This window comes from Ceratotherium simum, chromosome 11, assembly GCF_057802395.1.
Source record: "Ceratotherium simum simum isolate JZ-2026a chromosome 11, ASM5780239v1, whole genome shotgun sequence".
Lineage (NCBI taxonomy): Eukaryota > Metazoa > Chordata > Mammalia > Perissodactyla > Rhinocerotidae > Ceratotherium > Ceratotherium simum.
In genome coordinates, this window is record NC_141910.1 from 49,963,264 (window position 1) to 49,987,307 (window position 24,044).

The window sequence follows — 24,044 nt, forward strand, 5'->3', positions numbered from 1 at the left end:
AGCCTGTGTTGGAGGGAGCAGCCACCAGGCCAATTGACTGTTTATTTTATTACTCTGGGTTGCTGGGCCCTAGGCCAGGGAAGTTATTTCAGGCAGAGATCAGAGCACATTAATTAGTTATTAGAAGAATGTCTTTTTCTGTGTGTTCTTCCTGAGACAAGAAATAGACCCTGTGGCAAGTACATACAAGTGAAAGTGGATGGACACTCAGGAAGCAAAAGGCCAAGGGCCAGCGATGAAGAGACAAGTCTTAGTCCCCAAAGGAAAGGTCCCTCACAGTTCAGCCCAGGGACAGAGATGAGAATCACTGCATTCAAGGCAAGGAGCAGGGATGGGAGAGGTGGAGAGGCGAAGGCAGGCTGAGAGCTACACCCCACACACTTAGTTATTGGGAGGGGAGCCCTCTCTGCTTTGGGGCAGGGGTATTGTGCCAACTTAACTTCTCAGAAAGCAACATAGAAATATGACTCTTAACATCAAAATTAAAAAGTAAAAAATTAAAAAAAAAACTCTTCACAACCTTTGGCCTAGTGATTTCACTTCTGGAATTCTCTGAGAAAACAGTTCAATATGCGGAGAAATATTATGTGCAAAGACGTTCAGAGTGATTCTACCATAGCAAAAAAATTAGAAGCAACCTAAAACATTCAAGAGAAGTAGACTGGTTAAATGAATACTTGCATATATATACAGCGAAATATCATGTAGCTCTTAAAAATAATGCTTACCAAGATTTTTTAATTTATATGGGAAATGCTCATGCTATAAGTGAAATAAATCAGCATACAAAATTATCTCATGGCATGATCTCCTTTGTGTTACAAAATAGCTAAAAACACTGGAAAGACAAATATGTATATATATAAATATATATTAATATATATATATTAATATATATATATATAAATATATATATATAATATTTAAAATGGTTTCCCCTGAGTTGGGTTGTGGGATTATGGGTGATTTTTTTTCTTCTTCCTCAAATTTATTCTTGTCTGCATTAGCCAATTTTAAAAAAATAACCATTGAGTGGATTCAATGAGAAGGAGGGAAAATATATAATTCGGTTTTGGATCCCTGTGCAACATCCCCTCCTACTCTGCTGGTGGGCTCTTCTTCAAGAGGATATAGCTTTTGAAGCATGAGCTAAATTCAGTTACTGACATGAGTGAGGAGCAAGAACTCTTGCACTTGGTGGATAAGAGAGAAGAGGGATCTGCCTCTCCTGGCCTTCCTGTCTCTCTCTGACAAGGAATAATCTATGGCAGCTCGACTCGGCCACTTTCTTAGACTCGATAAACAGGCAGGATGACTCAGGCAAAGCCAGAAGAGTATCTCAGACAACAGGCTCTTGAAGCTGTCTGCTGCTTGAGGATCCTGCCCCCAGGACACTCGACTTCCTCCATCTTCCCTCCTATTCTGCAAACGTCGGCTGGGAGCCTCCTGTAGCTGAGACCCTGGGCGAGGCCCGAGGGAGCTAAGGCAGACTGGTAAGTGCTAGTGCTACAGGAAGGAGAAGCTCGCAATAATGTCTTAGGAATTATAACCAAGGTGTGTCCAGAGGGCCAGGGAAGGCCGTGCCAGGGCAGAAGCCATCTGAATACGGCCTGTGCTTCCTGTGGGGCATAAACCAGGCCAGGAGGAAGGCATGGATTACAAAGGAAACCTAGTACAGAACTCAGGTAGCTCTGAAGTGCCTTCGGCAGTTATCTGTGATTAATAAAACAAGAGAGATAGATTAGATCAGGGGTTCTCACCCTAAGGTCCAAGGCAGCCCTTGGACCCCCAAGGTGATATGTAAATTTGGAATGCATGTACATTTTTCTAAAGATAGGTCCACAGCTTTCATCAGATTTTCAAAGAAGGTACTGACCTTTGGAAGAGTTAAGAAGCAAGGGATTAGATTCATCGCTAAGGGCCCTTGTGGTTGTAACAAGACAAGATGTCCAAAGGCCAACAGGCCCATCCCCCCAGCCTCTCAAAGCTGCTCAGCCCAAGGCTGCCCACCCAACAAGGGCAAACTCGATTTGGTGTTCTGTTCAGACACGACATGTTAGCGTGATGCATGCTCTGCTCCCAGAAGGCTTGTGTTATAAGCTTAGCATTAGAGAAAATTAGTATCTCAAAAATCAGTAACCGAACTTAACTTTTCTGCTCTCCTTGCCAAATAAAGCACAGTGCTTTGCATGTTGCAGGTGCTCAGTCAATGAACGGAAACAGAAGCACCCTGCTTTGAAATCTTCTGCAGGAGATGAGCACCATTGACTCTGGGGGGCTACTGAACCCAGCGCCGCACTGTAGGAGCCTGATTCTCAACACAGAGGGCCACAGGCACCCTCTACAGCTCGGCAACGGCTGTAAATGAGGCCAAGGAAAATGGCCTCGGCTTGAAGATTGTGTGCACTGAGAGAAGCCCGTCCCCTAGAGATAGGAAGGATTCTCATCACTCTGGTGGACAATGCGTGAACCTCTCTGAAGGCAGGGTGGACAATTCGACTTCTTGAGGATCCCTCCAGCCCAAGGATTCTGTAATCCAAGGGAATGGATGACTCACCCTCAAAGTTCAGGCATTTAGCCAAGCATCTCCTCCCATGCATCTAGGACCTGCATCCCAGGCCAGCCTCCCACCCAGTTATACAGCTCTGGACAATCCATTCACCTCTCTATGCCTCAGATATCTCACCTGCTAAGTCAAGGCGCTGCATGAGACAACCTCCAGTATCCCTTCTATCTCTAAAAGACTTTGATATTATTACTGAGCCATTGAGATCAAACAAGGGAAAGGAAAAAGGCATTCAGCTTCTGGACACTGCTTCTGTCCAATCTCCAAGAGACATATGGAGGAACTCTGCTCAGAGCAGGAAACTGATAAAGAAGGACAAGTGGCACTCCAGGCAGGGGGCCACTGGGGTCCCAGCCCACCTCCTCAGCTGCAACTGTAAAGCTCCCATGTGAGTGACTGAGCCCTTTAAAACGCCAGGCAAGTGGTCCTGGCCATGAAGGGCATGTCCCTAAAAAGTGAGGGTGTAAGACATTCCCACCAGCCTAAGGTGGTGGGTACTCGTGTGGCCAGGAGCTTTCTCACTTGTGCCTCCTGGGCCTCAGTTTCATCATCCATAAAATGGGGAGAATAGGGACGGCTCTGAACTTGAACACTTCAAACTGATCACCTGAGCAAAGGGCTAAGTACAGTGCAGGTAGAGAGGCACTAGGTAGGATGGGGGCGCTGAGAGGGGGGATGGACCAGCAATGAAATCGTGGGGTAAGCTCTGGACACATGCACACAAGGATTTCTTCAGAGCCCTACGCTGAAGACTCCCTGTTTGTCCCCAGGCAGGAGGGGACACCGGGAGTGAGCAGAGGGCCTAAGCGCTGTGCGACAGGGTGGGCTGCCGGGGCCCTGGGCAGGCTCACCTGATGAAGGTGGTCTTCCCAGTGGAGTACTGGCCCACCACCAGGACCATGGGCTTGTTGTCGAAATCGGCATCCTCCAGGGCGGGCGAGTGAAACTCGTGGAAACGGTAATGTTCTTCCAGGGGCAGCAGCTTGCTCTTGTAGAGTTTCTTGAGCCCCTCGCTCACCGTTTGGAAGACCTCGGGGTCCTTCCTCCGGCGGTCGTCGGAACGCAGCCAGCTGAACATCGCGGCCGCCGCTCGCCCCCCGCGCGCAGCCCCAGCAGGAGGGCGCGCAGCCCCGCGTCCCGGCGCCCTAGGCTCCTCGGGGGAAGGTGCCCCGCAGGGCGGACCCGCCGGGATCCGAGCCGCGTCGCCGTCTCACCCGAGCGCGGGGTTCAGCCGCACCATGGCCGGGGCGCGCGGCTCCGGGGTCCCTGGGGCGACCGCGCGGGGCAGGGAACGCGCTCCTCTCCTGCTCCTGGGACCAAGCCCAGCCCCGGCTTCATGCAGCAACCAAGGCCGGAGGGAGGAAAAATATGTGGGCTGCGCAGGAGAATTGCGATCTTGGAAATTAAAGTCAAACCTGCAATTAAACTGCCAGATGCCGGGTCCGATGCCGGGGTCCCCGAGCTCCCCGAGCCCTCTCCTGCTCGGCCCCGGCTGCAGTTAACGGATGCTTCGGCTGCGCTCCTGCCCGGCCCGGTGGCTCAGAGGAGGCGGTGGCACTGCCTAGCCCATGGACAGCTCAGCATCCGCAGCCGCAGCCCGCAGCCCCAGGCACCGGTTTAAATGCCAGCCGTGCAGGAAGCCGGCTCGCGGAGGAAGTCCCCGAGTACTGGCACCGCCGGCCCGGCGCCACGGCCCCTGCGAGGAGAAGCTGAGCAGCGCGCAGCCATGTTTGTGGGCAGGCGCGCCGCGAGGGACCCGTGGCCGCTGCTTGGAAGGGAGGGATGCTGAGTCCTGTGGGAACGCTCTGGTATTTCAGCCCCGGCCTCTGGAGGTTTGGCTTGGGAACAGCGCCCTCTCAGGGACAGCTGCGAAGACAGAGCTGACCTGCCATCACTCTCCCTGCTTTTAAATAGCCTTTCTTTTAGTTGCTGAGTTTTCAATTCCTTAGGAAGACAGGTGCTCTAGTATTTGGGAATGTTCTTCTTGGGGCATGGAAAGAAGAGCCCAATATCAGGTTACACAAAGTGACGAAAAGTGTCACTACGCATACTTTTTGTTAGGACTAGGGTGGAGTCAAATCATTCCCATTCATTCATTCATTTGTTCATGCCTTCCGATAAAACAAAACAAGCGAAACCCCCACAAGTATTGAGCTGGCAGTATGGGGCAGACACAATTTTGGTGACTGTGGATACAGAGTTGATCACAAAGATGAGCACATACAGACTCTTCTTTCCAGAAGTTCCAGTCCGGCAGGCTTTAAAGAGATTGAGCAGAAGGCCATGTGCCACAGGGGGAGGAGGTGTTCCTTTTGTCTGGATAATTTGAGGAAGGCTTCACAGAAAGCAGGCTGTGAGCTGGATCTTAAATGATGAATCTACAGAGAAGAAGGGAAGACATTCCAGGCAGAGTAAAGGGCTTTTGCAAAGCCATGGGAACACAGAAGAACTTGGTGTGGTGAACGCAGAGTCAACAGTTTCGCTAGAGTACGGGTTCAGGAGGGGGGAAGGGAGTGACTGAGACCAGGCGTGAAAGGTTTTGCCTGCCTATAAGAATGGCATAGAGGATAAGGAACCAATAATAATGTTATTATTAATCATTGTTAACGTTAAGTGCTCACTATGTGCAGGGGCCTGGGCTGAGTGCTCAGCGAGCGCTGTTTCATCTAACCTTCACAGCAGCTCTATGAGGCAGATCATATTGTCTCAGTGTCATGCTAACAAGAACCGGGGTGGGAAGAGTTGGCCATGTGTAGGCAAAAAGATTGCATTGTCTGTAGGGAATCTAAACATGATAATAAAACCAACTCAAAGTCCATCTGCTTTATATTAGCACCATTCTACATAGTGTCAGTGATAAAATACTGCTCCCTGCCAAGACTGGGTGTGTATGATGGCTCCCATGCACTCCTTTCCATGGATGAGGACACAGAGCAGACCATTGGGCCAGGCGGGACAGCGAATGTGGGTAGCAGTGTGGGGAGGGACTGGAGGAGCAGAAGAGGCTGGAGGCCAAGAGACCAGTTAGGAAACTATTCAAAAACTTAGGAGACAGAAGTAATCAGGATGGAGAAGAGGCCATCTTCAAGAGATTTTTTTATGGTGTAGAATTGAGAGATCTTGATAGTCAATAAAAGAGAGAAGATGAGGGTAAGGCGGAGTCTAGGATGATTCTGAGTGTTCTGTTAATAGGGAACAAGAGGTTTGGAGACACTGTTCCACCAATTGAGGGAGTCAGGAAGAGAGAAAATTTAGAATTTAAGGAGGATGTGTTCAGTCTGAAACATGCAGTGTCTGAAGTGCCTCCAGACTTGGAGTGGGAGCTCTCAGTGGAGGAGTTTGGTGAAGCTGACGAATTTGGGTGGGGATTATCAGAAGTGGGTGCTGCCTAGAATCTCCTTAATTACAGCTCAGATCTCCTGACTCCCTCCTTGAACCCTAGAACTGATCGTCTTTTTCTGAGCTCTCTGCATCTCTGGTTGAGAAGCCAATCAGATTAATATTTTAATGTTTATGTTAGCACCAGCATATGAGCCTAAGAAGCAACATTCAAAATATTAAACAATTCACATGGCGCAGGAATGGAGCAATCAGAACAGACACCTGCCTTCTCAGGGGGCCAGGGCCTAAGGCCCCATGCTGTGCCAGGTGTAGAGACACGAAAGAGTGAAAAGATATAACAGTACATAAAACCAACAAAAGAGCATGCAAAATATATAATTAATGCCTGTACATTAATAAAAATAGACAAATATTCCAATAGAAAAAAAATTGGCTAAAGACACAAAAATTCCTTTTATAGAAGAGGCTACGTGAATGTCCTAGAAACATAAGAAAAGATGTTGAACCTCATTACCAGTGTCTAGAGCTTGGGGAGGTCTAGATTTGTCCAGGGGAGAGGTCAGGATGGCCAGGTGCCAGGGGGAAATTGGGGGCTCCATTGTCAAAATATTTCAATATTTTAGTAACCAGCACAGCCATGGTATTGTGTACCTCTGAATGCCAGCCCTGAACATCTAATTTACTGAGTGTCTGTTGACACCTCTACTCTGGGTCTCAATCCTGAAGAGTTGGAAATCTATCTTCTTTAAAAAGGAACTGAGGGGGCAGCCCAGTGGTGTAGTGGTTAAGTTCATGCACTTCACTTCGGCGGCCCAGTGTGCGCAGCTTTGGATCCTGGGTGTGGACTTATGCACTGCTTATCAAGCCATGCTGTGGTGGTGTCCCACATACAAAATAGAGGAAGATGAGCACAGATATTCGCTCAGAACCAATCTTCCTCAGCAAAAAGAGAAAGATTGGCAACAGATGTTAGCTCAGGGCCAATCTTCCTCACTAAAAAAACAAAAACAAAAACAAAAAAGGAACTGAGTAATAATGCAGCATTTCTATACACTAGTAATAAAGAGTTGTAAAAGAGAATTTTTTTAAAAGGTCCCATTTACAAAAACCAAAAAACCTATGGATAAATCTAACAAAGGATGTGCAAGACCTTTATCCAGAAAATGATAAAACTTAATGGAAAGACATTAAAGAAGTTCTGAATAAAAGGGAGAGACATACCATGTTCAATCATGGAAAGATTCTCTGTCACAAAGATGTGAATTCCTCATAGCATAATCTCTAGATTTAATAATAGATGGAACTTGAAATCTGAACAGGGTTTTCCATGGAAATTAACAAGGTGATTCTAAAATGTATGTAGCACAATGGTCCAAGAATAGCTAAGATATTCCAGAAGAAGAAAGAAGAGGAGAGGGAGCAACAGAAGAAGGAGGGGGAGGAGGGGGCAGGAGGAGAAAAAGAAGACAATAACAACAACAACAGCAACAACTAGGTGGATGTCATCATCAAGTTGCAGAGGTTAAGATGGTGTGGTTTGGGCACGGAGATGAACCAGTAGAACAATGAGACAGTAAAATAGCCAGCAAATATGGAAACCTGATATACACAGAAGTTGCAATAGAGATCACATATGTATCACCACAAGGTCAGGAAGAATTCCTTCAATAAGACACCAAACTACAAATGAAAAGATTGATATATTTGGCAAAAACTTTTGTTTAACTGAAGATGCAAAAGAGAATGAAAAGATATTTACGTATAAAACCAACAAAAGAGCATCAAAAAATATATAATTAATGCCTGAACATCTATAAAAAAAAGACAAACTCCAATAGAAAAAAATGTCAAAAGACACAAAAATTCTTTTTACAAAAAAGGCTACATGAATGTCTTGTAAGAAAAGAGGTTGAACCTCTTTGTTAATGAGAGAAACACCAAACCACAAGATAAGACTTCTAATCCACCAAAATGTCCAAAAATAAAGAAGTTGGATGATACCAAGTGGTAGCGAGGGTGTGGAGCGATGGGAACTTTCACACACTGCTGGAGGGTGTGTCGATCAGCACAAACACTTAAGATGTGCACATCCTCTCCCCCGCAGTTCCACTCCAACGCATCATCTAGAGAAACTCGTGCACCTGTGCACGGGGAGGTACGTATGAGAATGTCGACGGCAGTGCTGTTCGCAGCAGCAACGTGTTATAAACAACTACATTTCCTTCATCAAGAAAAGGGATAAAAAATTGTGCCATGTTCATATAATAAGATAAATTTCATGTAATACAATCAATACTACACAGATGAGAAAATGAGGGAACTGGATCTCCTGGTGCCAAAACAGAGTGCTGAGTAAATAAAGCCAGAGGTAGGCTGTTACGCATAGTGTAACATCATTTTTCTACAGTTTTAAATCAGGCAAAAACTACTCTCTGTTGTTCATGGATGCATATATGTATAGAAGTTTTTAAAAGGAGAAGTGGGGCATATAAAACAATCAGGAAGGTGGTGTCCTCTGGGGACTAAGAAGGGAAACGGAATTGGGGATGGGTACACGGGAGTCTTCAACTCTATTTGCAGTTGCAATAAATTCAACTGAATTTATTTCTTAAATTTGAAAATAGGTACTTGGCTGTTCATTTATTATTCCCTCTATCCTTTATAAAAAATATCTGGTCCTTGGATGCACAAAATTAGATTTTTTTTCATAATTGTGGTTCAAGACAAACTCTTTATACCTGGCTTTTTCATTGAATTTTTTCTTTCTTTTATTTAACACACTTTTAAACAATGTAATTAACCCTTGGAGAACCCATCATCCAATCCAAGGACTAGAAAATTTAGGAGTAATTTACATCTACCGTGTGTTCCTTCCCTATCCTATCCCCTGCCTCCTTTCCATTTCCGGAGGGAACTACTACCTGGAATTTAGTGTGGTTTTTTTCCCTTGCTTTTTAAATTATTGTTATCACATATATATGTAAGCCTAAACAACGTATTGTTGAGGTTTAGTGCTTTGCAACTTTATAAAAAGCATATACTGCTGCGTGTAGTCCCCTGGAACTTAATTTTTTCCTACTCAACATGTCATCAGCAGCGTTTGTCTTCATCCCTCTCTGACTCCTCAGTGCCTCTCCTCCCAGGTGCCTGTCCCAAACCCAGCACAGGGCTCCTGTGTTCTGTCACCCTGGCAGCTCCCGGGGGTTCCCAGTGAGACAATAGATAGAGTCCTGGTCCCCAACACCCTAGCTGTACGATCTTGGGGAGCAGCTTCACTCTCCCAGCCTCACCTTTCTGGTCCCTGGAATGGAGAGAGTAACGGTATTTTTTCAGGATTAAGGGAGACAATGCATGCAGAGTGCTTAGCGCAGTGACTGGTCCAATGAGCGCTCAATATGCATCATTAGTGCTTACTATTATAATCACTATCATTTTTATTCACTGCATGGGCACTGCTCTATGTTCTGGACCTATTTAATAAGCTAGCACGTAATAAGTCAGTGAGTAACTCCTTTCGGTTCATTTGTATTTTAACATGAGGATGGCTCATTGACTCAGGAATATAATTGCTAATAGGGGCATTTGTGGCATTCGCTATAGGCCCTTGGTGCTGACACTATGAAAGTGGGGCTTCTCCCTTCTCTTCTCCTTTCTCTTCCTTTCTCACCAAGACTCTGAAGGTCTGGGCAGAAGTAGAGGGAAAAGGAGATGGAACATGCAGTGGCAACCTGGGAAAAAAGCTTGGTCCCTGGCTAGGGGAGGTTGGAGGAGTCAGAAGGACAGTTCAAGTGGAGGCCTACTGTCCGCAACCCTAAAACTCAGGCCCCTCTCGGGCTGGCCCCGACCGTACGAGTAAACCATAGTTTATTCATTCCATTGAAGGACAAAGTGCATCAACTTGGGCAATTTCTACTGTTGCAAATTAGGCTAAGCTATTTACCCTCTTTTTATGACAACTTCCTCATCTGTGAAACCAGGCCTAAGAATGACACTTCACAATGCTGTTGTGGGGATAAAATGACACAGGGTAGATCAAGGACCTAATATAGTTTTATATACCTATCTATAAATATCTATCTATCTATAGATATAATTATAGATATGAGTGTATAGCACTCAGTAAACAGTAGTTCACTTCCCCCTTGAATGAATGCAAATTGAATGCACACAAGGAAAGGGAAGTCTGGAATAAAAATAAAGAGATTAGGAAATTGTTCTCAGGAAGTTTGTCAACAGAAAAGGAGATGAACAAACAGGGTCAGGCAGAGTCCAGTTGTCCAGTTGTCCAGGAACAACTTTCCCCATCCACACCATTGCTGCCACATCTACTTACCTGCTGGGACATGTGTCTCTCACGGGCAGAAAGATAGTTTCATCCTTAGGTGTACCAGGAGCAGAGCTAACCTGAAAAGTCCAACATCACAAAGAAGAAAGCCCACACCATTGGAGGCAGTGATGTATGTCTGGTTTTATTAAAACGCCTGCTTGAGGAGCCCCCACAGCTCAGTTTTCTCTCTAAGAACCTCCTCTGCCAAAGGCAAAACATTTGTTACTTACAAGGTGTGAGCTATAATTAGAAAACCTCTCCATCATCACCTTCCTCCTCAGTCCCTGCTTTCACAGCGCATGTGTTTCTAGAGGGTGGGCCTCGCCATTGCAGCATCTGGTGCTCACAGCAATCCTGAAGGTAAGGAAAGGGATGTTTCCCCTAGAGGCACACTCAAGCAGACAGGTTGAAAGCTCTGCCCACACAGTATCTTCTGTGGAGCTATCTATCATTCTATCTACTTTCCCCTCAACCCACAAAAGACGCGAGGCAGCTTACCCAAATCCCTTGAATTCTTAGAAATAATGTAACCTTGAGGCAATAGATATGAGAGGAATGGGCAGGTGGGTGGTGCAGCGATAACGTCAGGGGGAGATGAGCGCACCCAGTGCTCCTTAGAGGTGAGCAGCATGTGCGGCTCCAAGCTTCTTGATCAAAGTAAAAACAGAAACAAGTTCTTGGCTCTGAGCCCAGAGATATCAGTCTGTCCCTGCAAGTGGTATCTTGATTGCAGCATCCCACTAAACAACCTCCTTTGGGTAAGAAAAGTGACAAAGCAGCCAAACGCACAAGAATCCAGAGCTGAAGGAGCCTGGAACCAGCACTGAGCATCTTTCCAGGGTTGTAAATTTTGTCTGTCTCCCCACTAGGGGAGCTAGAGGAAGCTCCTCCGGGAGGAAAGCTGGGTTTTCATCTCTCTTTTAAAGCCTAGCACAAGGCTGGTGCAGGCCCCCAAACTTGACTTATCCCTGAAGTGGCTCTGGATGGGCAAAGAGACTGGAAATGTAAATTGCCTGCAGTTGGCCAATGATCACAAAATAATAAGGCAACGACCATCACAAAATGTCTCTGAGCAGAGGGAATCTGGGAAAGAGACAAGATATGAGCCGGAATTATTTAAAAACACAAAAGCAGACAATGGTGAAAATTAAAAGTCTGCTAATCAGTAGCCACATCTTGCTTTTTCTCTATTTTAAAATTGTATTTATTTTTATTTTACTTAGTTTGTATTTTGCCTTTTAATTTTTATTATAGGATTTTTTTTTTACTTACTGAAGTCTAAAATTGTTTTATAGCAAAAGCTATTGATTTTATTCTTTATGATTTCTTCTTCTATTACACTAAACTTAGAAAGAGTTCCCCTGCTCAGGAATTTGAGAATTTATTTTCTTTCAAATTTTTCTGTAGTTTAAAATTTTTATGTGACTTTTAAATTCATCATCTTGTTTTTCTTTTTTGTATAAAGTTGTGGGGTAGTGATGTTTTGAAAATTATTTCCAGATTCTTTACCAGTTCTCTGTTGAGTAATCTTCCATTCTCTTTTGATTTGTCAAGCCTCCTTAAAGATAAATTATTATAAATTATTGAATAATATAAGCCCTATTTCAGAATTATCTGTTCTGTTTCAGTGAGCTGTTTGTCTGTTTTTAGTAACATGCCATTTAAATTACTGTAACTTTATGATACATTTTAATGTCACCCTCTCTTACTAATATGTTTTTTAAATTTCTTAGATAGTCTCACTTTCTTCTTGTCTTATTATCTTCTTCCTCCTCCTCTCTCTCTCTCTCTCAATCTTTTGTCTCTTCTAATTGAGAAGTAATTATGAAAATTTGGGGTGATTTTCTTCAGTCTTGTTTCTGTTCGTATATATTTACTTACCATCTGCTTTTTTTCCCAGTCGACATCATACCAAGATGAGTCTTTCACATATCCTGAAAAACTATTCAAACAACTAAATTGGAATGAATGCTAATATTCAGCTATATGGAAATTCTGTAATTTAATCAACCATCCTCAATGATGAACATACAAGTGATTTGCAGAATTATTGTCAACAGTAATAAAAGCTCTGTTTCAAAGTAATCTATTCTGTGTCAGTGATGGCCACTGAAAGATGAACATCTTTGTACATAAATCTCGATCCATGGTTTTATTTACTTAATATATATTTTGTAAATGGAATTATTGGGAACACTATCAATGCTTTTGATACTTATCACCAATTGCCTTTTGAAAGATGTACATCAATTTATATTCCTATCACAATGATATTGGAGTTCCTAGGGTTTTCTTTTTCCCTCTAGCACTATATGCTATTATTTAAAAATATTCACCAATTTGGTAAGTGGAACATGATATCTCATTTTTGAGTATTAGTATATATATTACAAAAAGTTGGAAATTTTTCATTTGTTTATTAACCATTTATATTTCTTATATGATTGTCTATTTTTGTTTATCCTTCATTTTTCTAAAAACATTCAGTGTTTTCTCATTGTTTTGAAAAGAGCTCTTTGTTTTTAGAACAAGGAAATTAATCTTTTGTCTGTGTGTTTATTCATCCAGATTAATTTTAAAGAAGTTTTGTCAGTTACCTTCTCCTTGTCTCTTCCCTCCCCTACAAAACAGGATGGTTGGGATATTTTTTATCAGAATCTCATTAAAACTAGAATTAATTTTAGGAAGATGAACATCTTTTTCATATTTAATCTTTCCATCCAAGAACATGGTATGACTTTCCATTTATTCAAATATCTTTTGCATCTCTATAAACTTTTTCTAGTTCCCTTAAATAGATCAAAACCATTTCCTTTAAGATTATTCTCAGTTATTTTATATTTTTATTATTACTATGGATGAGATATTTCAGTTATGATAAATTCTAACTGCTTACTGTTATACATAAGAATGACATTAAAAAATCTTTATCTTATATGTAGTTGTTTTACTTAATACTCATTAATATAATAATTTTTAGTTCATTCCTAGGTTTTCTAGTTATATGAGGATCATCAACTAGAGTTTTTCCTCTTTATTAATACTACTTTGGTTTATAATTATATTTCATATTTTGACAATAATTTTCAGAACAATATTGAAAATAAAAAAGTATCATTCTTGTTTTGTTCCTGATTTCAATGCTATTCTGATACCCATCTGGATTCTTCTTTCTTTTGTCCCCTTGACTTGGGAGCTGTGATCTCTTCTAACACATTTTTTTCCTTTTGGTCAGATAAAAAAAAAATTATTCTACCAAAACAAAGCATCTGGTATGTAGCATCCTCTCAGATTTAACAGATGCATAATTTTGTGTGTATATAGAATCCTACACACATAATTACATGTGTATGTTATGTACTCTGAGTGTTCTTTCTTGGAATCTGGGTGATGATCATTCTATGAATGATGCCATTCATAGAAACTGAGACCACAGGAGGGGGAGGAGATTTGGGGAGTTTTCTACTCATAGCCACAAGAATACTCAAGCCTGCTTTCAGCAACTTCTCAAAGGGTTTTCCTTTATAGGACGGGATGGAATTCACATGTTAATGCGACATGAGATCTAATTGACAGCAAACTCAATGTGAGTCAACACTGGGATGTACTTGCCCAAAATAATAAGGCTCTAGCTGCGTGAAGACAAACATAGGAGGTGATGACTGTCAACCTTGACCGAGAGCCTGTTATGCGGCAGGCATTATGCTGTGTTGTCACGTAGATTAGTCATTTTGTTTTCACAGCAATAGTTCAAAGTGTCATTATTCTCCCAGATAGAGAAACTGAAGCTTCAAACTTAGAATGAGGCAGAGCAGGGGACGTGCCTCAGTTTTTATGAAGTATAGGGTCTTGGACTGATGGATATACCCCAGATGTGGCCTGATGTGACATGGTGAACAGTGAGGGAACCAGTTACTACATTGTGTTGTGAATAATTTAAGGAACTAAAATTTTAAATTTATACTTGAAGGGCTGTCACATGAGAGGACAAAAACTATGAATATATGGTGTACCAAGAACAATCAATCTACTACTATGATATTACCCACTTGCAAGATTTCAATTACCATCTGCATGCAGTCTTAAACATTCATATCTCCAGCCTAGGTGTCCCCTGGATATCCTGTAGGCAACCACAGTCAGTTCCAGGGGTTAAGAGTTTCCCAAAGACCTCTCAGTAAGCACTAAATCCAATCAGTAAAGAATAATCATAATTATTATTTTTACAAAATTTATTGAATGCTTATAATGTACCAGCCACTAGACTAAATGTTTTGTATTCAATACAAAATGAATAGTTGAATATTTTCTTAATCTTACAAAGTAGTCATCCCCATTTTGTAGATGACAAAACTGAGGCCCTCAGAGGTAAGTCAGGGTATCAAGGCTATCCAACTAGTTAAGTGGTGGAGTTGGGTTCAAACCTCAGGTTTATCTGGCTCCAAATGTAAGCTCTTTCTAAGACACAAGCTCCACAATTCCAGAGAGGGCAGATCAAGGCAAAACACAGCATGCACTGAGGGGCCAGAGATGAGGGTTACTAGGTGCTTAATGTTGTCAGAGAGGCTGCTTCATTCCAGAAAGCCCAGACTCAAAAGCTTCTCAGAGATTTTGCTTCTCAAGTAAAGGGATCTTTGGTCTTTTGTGTTTTGAAAGGCGTGCACAAACCCTTCCACGGAACTGTAGGAGGAAAATTTATTTCAACATAATTTCCTACCATGTTCCTGCTGAAAACTTTAGCCCACATGCTCCATAAAAATGTGTTGTTTTCTGGAAAGAGAGAAATGCTTTATTTTAGTAGAATGCAAGTTTGAGGATGGCTAGTAGACATAATGGTTAAGGTGAGGAATTCCTTTGATTGCAGATCCTGAAGCCTCTGTGCCAGAGACATCACTTTAGATGGTTAGGCATGGCGAAATGCTCAGGAATTGGAACTACTATGTTGGCAGCTTTACTGGAGTCATCCCCCTGGCTGGGATGCTGCTGACTTCTGGACACTCTCCCCCTCCTTTCTTGCATCTTCTGGGCATTGGGCACTATGTCTTCCTCATTTTTGTACCCCTGAGATTAGTCATGGTTTATTTACTATCAGGACTTCCTTCCTAACAGAAATCTTGCCACTGCCTCTTGGAAGGAAATATGGAAACCACACTGCTCTCTCCACAGTCACTTTTCCCTGTCCTGAGCATCACAGTGGCAAACAAACTTGGTACCAAGAAAGACAGGCCAAGACACAAGGCAAATGGAAAACAAACAAACAAATAAACAAACCAAAGCAGACAGATGAGTAGAGGTAAAAGTGTAAGACAGGGGAAGATGATATCAGGAAGAAAGTAAGGGTCAGGAAGAAGAATGCTTAGAACTACGTTCTGTAGTCAAGTATTGATTTGGACAAGTTTAATAATGCCAAGAACACAATTAAGAATAGAGACAGAAAACAAGAGATGTGCACTATGAGACTTTGAAAGAAAAGAGTCTAGACAACATTTTTATATGTCAGGGGACCAGACTAGGAGTTAAAAAATAAATGAAAAAACAAATCATGCTGTAGACCTTTTTTGTTTTCTATCTTTGGACAGTCTTTGTTTGGAGGAATAGTCCATAACTTCATAATCGTGTGATTTCTGGGTATACCAGGAAGGCCTATCACACAAAAAGGATCTCTCCCAGTGGCTTATTGTTAGGAGATAAAGTTCTATGCTTCTATATTTTGTAATTGAATCATTGGCATTTGACAAACTGTTTTCAATCATGAGCATGTTTTCATGAATTAGGTTACCAGATTCCTTCCAAAGGTCACGGGAAAAAAACATATTGAGAAAAAAAAACAGGCTAGAGTGCTGGATTAGTAGATATTTCACAAACTTTCCAGAGAAATGCCAAAATGCATGACTCATCTAACTGAAATGTCTACATTTGTCGTAGGTAAGTGTGCCACAATATGTCTCCAAGCACTGAACAAGCCTGTTCCCTGGGACCAGTGTTAGATCAGAGAAGGTGGGGTAGACAAAACAATAACCAGAATGGAGAATGATGGAGGGAGGTTCCTGCTTCTGCTTCCACTTAACCTCCATCCACCCAAGATATAGTGACCAACTCTGCCCCAAGACTGGGCAAATATCTAGGGCTCAATTTAGATATTTCATGGGGCCTTGAAGTTTGTTTCAGTAACTTTGCTTGTTTGATACTCTATGATCAAGAAATTGACTTGCATGCTAATTCCACTAAGGTCTCCCTACCTCGGACCACTTTCCTATGAGACCGAGGTCAGCCTTAGCTCTGTCACCTTTCCAGTAATCCAGTTGTGCTCTGTGGCCAGGTCACCATTGCTGTTTTGGACCCTCTCTGATGCCGCCTGTCTGGAGCTTGACCTCTGTGTATTTCGGCATCTTTTCACCCTCATCCACCCCATCATGCCCTGCCTCCCTGATTTGCGTGGCTCCCAGCCCATCCTCAGGCCCTTCCCAGATGTAGCATGCCTTGTCATTTCAAGTTCACCTGAGTTATAAGTTAGAAATAAATGTCCTTGAAATTCTAATGAGCTATCTGATAACTTAAGAAAACACCCTCATGTTGAAAAAATAACTTCTCTGTTTTTATTTCCAAAATTCACAGTGAATTTCTTAAAGGATATTTTCCTATGACATTCTGAAAGTATTTTGAGTGTGAAGGAATTAATAACTTAGGTCTTAGAATTTACTTTGGAACCTTGAAAATGACTTTTAATTTATGAGCTAGCCCACAAAGCCTCTTTTTATTATCTTGGTTTTTGGATAAATTTCTACTGCGTGAAAGTTTTATACAGAACCACCAATTTTTCTTTTCATTTTTCTGAACATGTTATTGTCCTTTCTCCCACTCGCAAATCAAATCCCTTTTCTTTTTCTTGTTGGATCCTAGTTTTAAAAACATATAACCAACTGAACAAAAATTAAACAGGAAAAACCATCAGAGAAAAGTAGAACTTGTCAACTGATTTTATGAAGCATTGATGCTGTCAGAACCAGCAGGACCTTAAATCCCTATCTATAGGGCTGCCAGGAGTAATCCTTGTCAGTACTATAATATCTCGTGATTTTCTTGTTTTACTCTTATATCTGCAAAAAAGGGAATCAAGGGTGATGTCAGCATCATGGTGGAGTGGGTTGATCCCTTTTCCTCTCCCCTCTAAGTTACAACCAGTCAGACATCCAGTGACCAACAGAGGATTCCCTACACAGCACAAAAGGACACATAAGAGATCCAGGCATCTATACAGCTGAAGGTCGGTGGACTGGACCCCCCAGAAGGTAGTGGAACTAGGGGAGCAGCCCCTCCCCTCTCCCAGCAGCAGTGATCCAGGGCACAGATCCTCATATGGTCTAAATGCCTGTGAGAAAACAGGCACAGCTTGCTCAAGCAGTCTGGTGAGGGCAGAAAAGGTGGCCAGCTGGCTACCTGCCCATCTCCTAGAAGAATTAGCTTGCATGCCTTCAAGTGGTCCCAGTGGGTACAGACAGAGCAGATCAGATTGCTGCCTGCCTGTCTACCAGCTGATCCAGCATCCATGCCCCCCCACCCCCAGCAGTATCCAGGTCCTTCCAACAGTGGGGATAGTATACAAAATTTGGATTTTCCTGGCTGGGGTGGGGTGTTCTGACTTGAGTTTTAAAAACACACTGGCTAGCACTAAAGACCAGAGGCTGCACAGTGAGCCACAACAAAAACCTCTCCCTGATTAGCCCCTGCTCCCTGCTAGCAGTGGCAGGTGGAACCTGTGACAAGAGGCTTCAGGAACCACAGCAGAACCTGTGGCCCAGCCCCAAATGGCAGCATCCCCAACTCCAGCTCCACCAGCAGCAGGGGCTGCACATAATTCCCCAGGTCCACTGTCTCCCAGCAGTGACTGAGACACCCATGAACCCAACACCACTGGGGCAGGTGAGGGTGAGTGGTGCAACCAGCACCCCCAGACAACCTCAGGAACAGCAGCACAAGTGGTGCATGGGGCAGCAGCATCTGAGCCCATGGAGATCCAGTCGAGGAACACAAGACCCAGGCAACCCTGGAAGCAGTAGAAGTGCTTGCAGCCTGGCGACCCCAGTGGTGACACTTGAGACTAAAGTGAAGGCACCAGAAACCCTTGAGGCACAAGCAGCACAAGGAGGGCACTGACAATGCCCCTGGCAGAGGCAGTGGAGAGAGGAAAGTGTAGGCTCTCAAATACAACCAGAAGCAGCACAGAACCAAAGTAACAAAAGCTGTACCCAAATAAGAAATGTGGTTACTACCACAAATGTGCCAGCAAAGGATCGATTCATCAAACACCATGAAGAAATACAGTAACATGGCAGAACAGAAGGAGAAGGACAGCTCTCCAGAAACCAAACTTGAAGTCACATAAGATTACAATCTGACTGACAGAGAATTCAAAATAGCTATAGTAAAGAAACTCAACAAGTTACAAGAAAACACAGAAAGACAATTCAATGAGCTCAGGAATAAAATTAACAAACAGAAGGAGTACTTCACCAAACAGATTGAAGCTATAAAAAAAAACCAAACAGAAATTCTGGAGATAAAGAGCACAACACAATAAATGAGATGAAAAATAATGTAGAAAGCATAAAAAATAGAGCAGACCATATGGAGGAGAGAATTAGTGAGCTCGAGGATAGAAACTAAGGAATGAGTCAGGTGGAGGAGGAGAGGGAACTAAGAATTTTAAAAAAATGAAGAAATTCGTTGAGAAATATCCAACTCAATTAGGAAAAGTAACATAAGGATCATAGGTATCCCAGAAGAAGAGAGGGAGAAAGGAGCAGAGAGATTATTCAAAGAAATAATAGCTGAGAACTTCCCAAACCCAGGGAAGGAACCAGACATGCAATTATGTGAAGCTAATAGAACTCCTAATTACCTCAATGCAAAAAGACCTTCTCCAAGACATAAAATATTAAAACTGTCAAAAGTCAATGATGAAGAAAAAATATTAAGGACAAGACAGAAGAAAAAAACCTACAAAGGAATCCCCATCAGACTTTCAGCAGATTTCTCAGCAGAAACCCTGCAGGCTAAGAGAGAGTGGAATGACATAATCAAAACACTGAAAGATAAAACCTATCAGCCAAGAATACTCTATCCAGCGAAATTATCCTTCAGATACGATGGAGTAATAAAAGCTTTCCCAGACACACAAAAGCTGAGGGAGTTCCTGACCACTAGACCTGCCTTAGAAATGTTGAAAGGAGCCCTCCTATCTGAAACTAAAAAGCAAAGGTTTACAAAACCTTGAGCAACGAGATAAATAGACAGACAGAATCAGAAAATTGCAGCTCTATATCAGAATAGGCTAGTAAACACTTAATTATACATAAAAGATAAAGGAAAAGAAATCATAAAAAATAACTATGACAAATACAATTAGCTTAAAAACTCACAACATAAAAAAGAAGAATTTGTAACAAGGAAAACATAGAAGGGGAAGAGGAAAGGGATGCAACCGGCATAGATTAACAGAGATAAGAGGCTATCAGAAAAAGGACTATCTCATCTATGAGATCTTTTATACAAACCTCATGATAACCACAAAACAAAAAATCAAAGCAGAGTCACAAAGCATATATAAAGAGAAAATGAAGAAAAACATCACAGAAAACCACCAAACTGAAATGGCAGACAGAAAGACAAGGAAAAAGAAACAATGGAAATATAGAACAACCAGAAAACAAAAGATAAAATGACAGTGTTAAGACCTCATATATCAATAATCACTCTAAATGTAAATGGACTGAATTCACCAATCAAAAGACAGAGTGGCTGGATGGATTAAAAAACAAGACCCAACAATATGCCACCTCCAGGAAACACATCTCAGCTCTAAAGACAAACAAAGGCTCAAAGTGTAGGGATGGAAGACAATACTCTAAGCAATGGCAAGCAAAAGAAAGTGGGTGTAGCTGTACTTATAAAAGACAAAACAGACTTCAAGATAAAAAAGATAATAAGAGACAAAGATGGGCATTATATAATGATAAAAGGGACATTACACCAAGAAGACATAACACTTGTTAATATATATGCACCTAACACAGGAGCACCAAAGTATATAAAGCAACTATTAACAGACCTAAAGGGAGAAATTGACAGCAACACAATAATAGTAGAGAATCTTAACACCCCACTTATGTCAATGGATAGACCATCCAGACAGAGAGTCAACAAGGAAACAGTGGACTTAAATTAAATGCTAGACCAGATGGACTTAATAGATATATATAGACTATTCCATCCAAAAACAGCAGAATACACATTCTTCTCAAGTGCACATGCAACATTCTAAAAGATAGTTCATATTTTGAGAAACAAAGCAAGCCTCAATAAATTTAAGAAGACTGAAATCATATCAAGCATCTTTTCTGATCATATGAAACTAGAAGTCAACTGCAAGAAGAAAGCTGGGAAAGTCACAAATATGTAAAGACTAAACAACATGCTACTGAACATTTGGGTCAATGAACAAATCAAAGGAAAAATCAAAAAATTCCTGGAGACAAATGAAAATGAAGACACAACATACCAGCTCTTAGGGGATGCAGCAAAAGTGATATTAAGAGGGAAATTTATAACAATACAGGCCTACCTCAAGAAACAAGAAAAATCTCAAATAAGTAATCTTACACCACACCTAAAAGAACTAGAAAAAGAACAAACAAAGCCCAAAGTCAGTAGAAGGAGGGAAATAATAGAAATCTGAGAAGAAATAAATGAAATAGAGACTAAAGAAACAATAGAAAGGATCAATGAAACTAAGAGATGGCTCTTTGAGAAGATAAACAAAATTGACAAACCCTTGGCCAGACTCACTAACAAAAAAGGAGAGAAGACTCAAATAAACATAGAAATGAAAGAGGAGAAATTACAACAGATACCACAGAAATACAAAGGATTATAAGAGAATATTATGAAAAGCTGTATGCCAATAAATTGGATAACCTAGGAGAAATGGATCAATTCTTAGAATCATACAACCTCTCAAAACTGAATCAAGAAGAAATGGAGAATCTGAATAGACCAATCACAAGTAAAGAGATTGAAACAGTAATCAAGAACCTTCCAAAAAACAGAAGTCCAGGACCAGATGGCTTCTCTGGTGAATTCTACTAAACATTCAAAGAAGATTTAATACCTATCCTTCTCAAATTATTCCAAAATATTGAAGAGGATGGGAAGCTTCCTAACTTATTCTACAAGGCCAACCTTACCTTGATACCAAAACCAGACAAGGACAACACAAAAAAGGAAAATTACAAGCCAATATCACTGATAAGCATCGATGCAAAAATCCATAACAAAATATTAGCAAATGGAATACAACAATGCATTAAAAGGATCATACACCATGATCAAGTGGGATTTATTCCAGGGATGCAGGGATGGTTCAACATCCACAATTCAATCAGTGTGATACACCACACTAACAAAATAAAGAATAAAAATCACATGATAATCTCAATAAATGCAGAGAAAGCTTTTGACGAGATCCAACAACCACTTATGATAAAAACTCTGAATAAAATGGGTATAGAAGGAAAGTACCTCAACATAATAAAGGCCATAGATGGAAAACCCACATTACTCAACAGTGAAAAACTGGAAGCTATTCATCTGAGAACAGGAACAAGACAAGGATGCCCACCCTCACCACTCTTATTCAACATAGTACTGGAAATTTTAGCCAGAGCAATTAGGCAAGAAAAAGAAATAAAAGAGATCCAAATAGGAAAAGAAGAAGTAAAACTATCACTATTTGCAGATGACATGATTCTGTGTACAGAAACTCATAAGGAATCCACCAAAAAACTATTAGAAATGATCAATGAATACAGTAAAGTTGCAGGGTACAAAATCAACATACAAAATTCAATTGCATTTCTGTACTCTAACAATGAACTAGCAGAAAGAGAAATCAAGAATACAATCCCATTTACAATTGCAGCAAAAAAAAAAAAAAAAAAACCTAGGAATAATTTAACCAAGGAGGTGAGAGACCTATACACTGAAAACTATAAGATCTTACTGAAACAAACCAAAGAACACATAAACAAATGGAAAGATATTCCATGCTCACAGATTAGAAGAATAAACATAGTTAAAATGTCCGTATCACCTAAAGCAATCTACAGACTCAATGCAATCCCAATCAGAATCACGATGACATTCTTCATGGAAATAAAACAAAGAATCCTAAAATTTATATGGAACAATAAAAAACCCCGAGTAGCCAAAGCAATCCTGAGAAAAAAGACCAAAGCTGGAGGTATCGCACTCCCTTACTTGAAAATATACTAAAAAGCCATAGTAATCAAAACCTCATGGTACTGGCACAAAAACAGACACACAGATCAATGGAACAGAATTGAAAGCCCAGAAATAAAACCACACATCTATGGACAGCTAATCTTTGACAAAGGAGCCAAGAACATACAATGGGGAAAGGAAAATCTTTTCAATAAACGGTGTCGGGAAAACTGGACAGCCATGTGCAAAAGAATAATAGTAGACCATTATCTTACATCATACACAAATATTAACTCAAAACTGATTAAATACTTGAATGTAAGACTTGAAACCATAAAAATCCTAGAAGCAAATATGGGCAGTATACTCTTTGACATCAGTCTTAGCAGTATCTTTTTGAATACCATGTCTACCCAGGCAAGGGAAACAAAGGAAAAAGTAAACAGATGGGACTACATCAGACTAAAAACCTTCTGCAAGGCAAAGGAAACCTTCAACAAAATGAAAAGACAACCCATCAGCTCGGAGAAAATATTTGCAAATCATATATCTGACAAGGAGTTAATCTCCAAAATATATAAAGATTTTGTACCACTCAACAACAAAAAAATGAACAACTTGATCAAAAAATGCACAGAGGATATAAACAAACATTTTTCCAAAGAAGATATACAGATGGCCAACAGGAACATGAAAAGATGTTCAACATCACTAATTATTAGGGAAATGAAAATCAAAACTACAATGAGATATCACCTCACACTCATCAAAATGGCTATAATTAACAAGAAAAGAAATAACAAATGTTGGAGAGGATGTGGAGAAAAGGGAACCCTCATACACTGCTTGTGAGAGTGCAAACTGGTGCAGCCACTATGGAAAACAGTATGAAGATTTCTCAAAAAATTAAAAATAGAAATACAATATGTTCCAGATATCCCACTGCTGAATATTTATCCAAAAAACTTGAAATCAACAATTCAAAGAGATTTATGCATCCCTATGTTCATCACAGCATTATTCACAAAAGACAAGACGTGGAAGTAACCCAAGTATCCATCAACGGATGAATGGATAAAGAAGATGTTTTATATCTATACAATGGAATACTACTTAGCCATAAAAAAGTCAAAATTGTGCCATTTGCAACAACATGGATAGACTTTGAGGGTATTATGCTGAGCGAAATAAGTCAGACAGAGAAAGACAAATACGGTATGATTTCACTTATGTGGAAGATAAACAAACATATAGATAAGGGGAATAGATTAGTGGTTACCTGGGAGAGGTGGTTAGGGGGACGGTGAAAGAGATAAAGAGGCACATATGTATGGTAATGGATAAAAACTGGACTGTTGGTGACGAACAAGATGCCGTCTTTACAGAAACTGAAATATAGTGATGTACACCTGAAATTTTCACAATGTTGTAAGCCAATATGACTTCAGTAAAATAATAACAATTAAAAAGAAGGGAATCAATGCAGGGAATATTTGAGCTTGTCCACAAGTATTTCAGTAGTTTTTCCCA

At 41.1% G+C, this 24,044-nt stretch overlaps 1 protein-coding gene across 1 annotated transcript in view; it reads right to left on the bottom strand.

Moving 5' to 3' along the window:
- The window catches only part of EHD3 (EH domain containing 3), a 29,010-nt gene extending 24,715 nt beyond the window's left edge, over positions 1-4,295 (bottom strand). The window contains exon 1 of the mRNA XM_004418171.3: positions 3,418-4,295. Within this exon, the coding sequence (XP_004418228.1) occupies positions 3,418-3,644 (227 nt within the window). The 5' untranslated portion in view covers positions 3,645-4,295. The remainder of the gene's footprint in view (positions 1-3,417) is intronic.
- Positions 4,296-24,044: the final 19,749 nt, after the last annotated feature.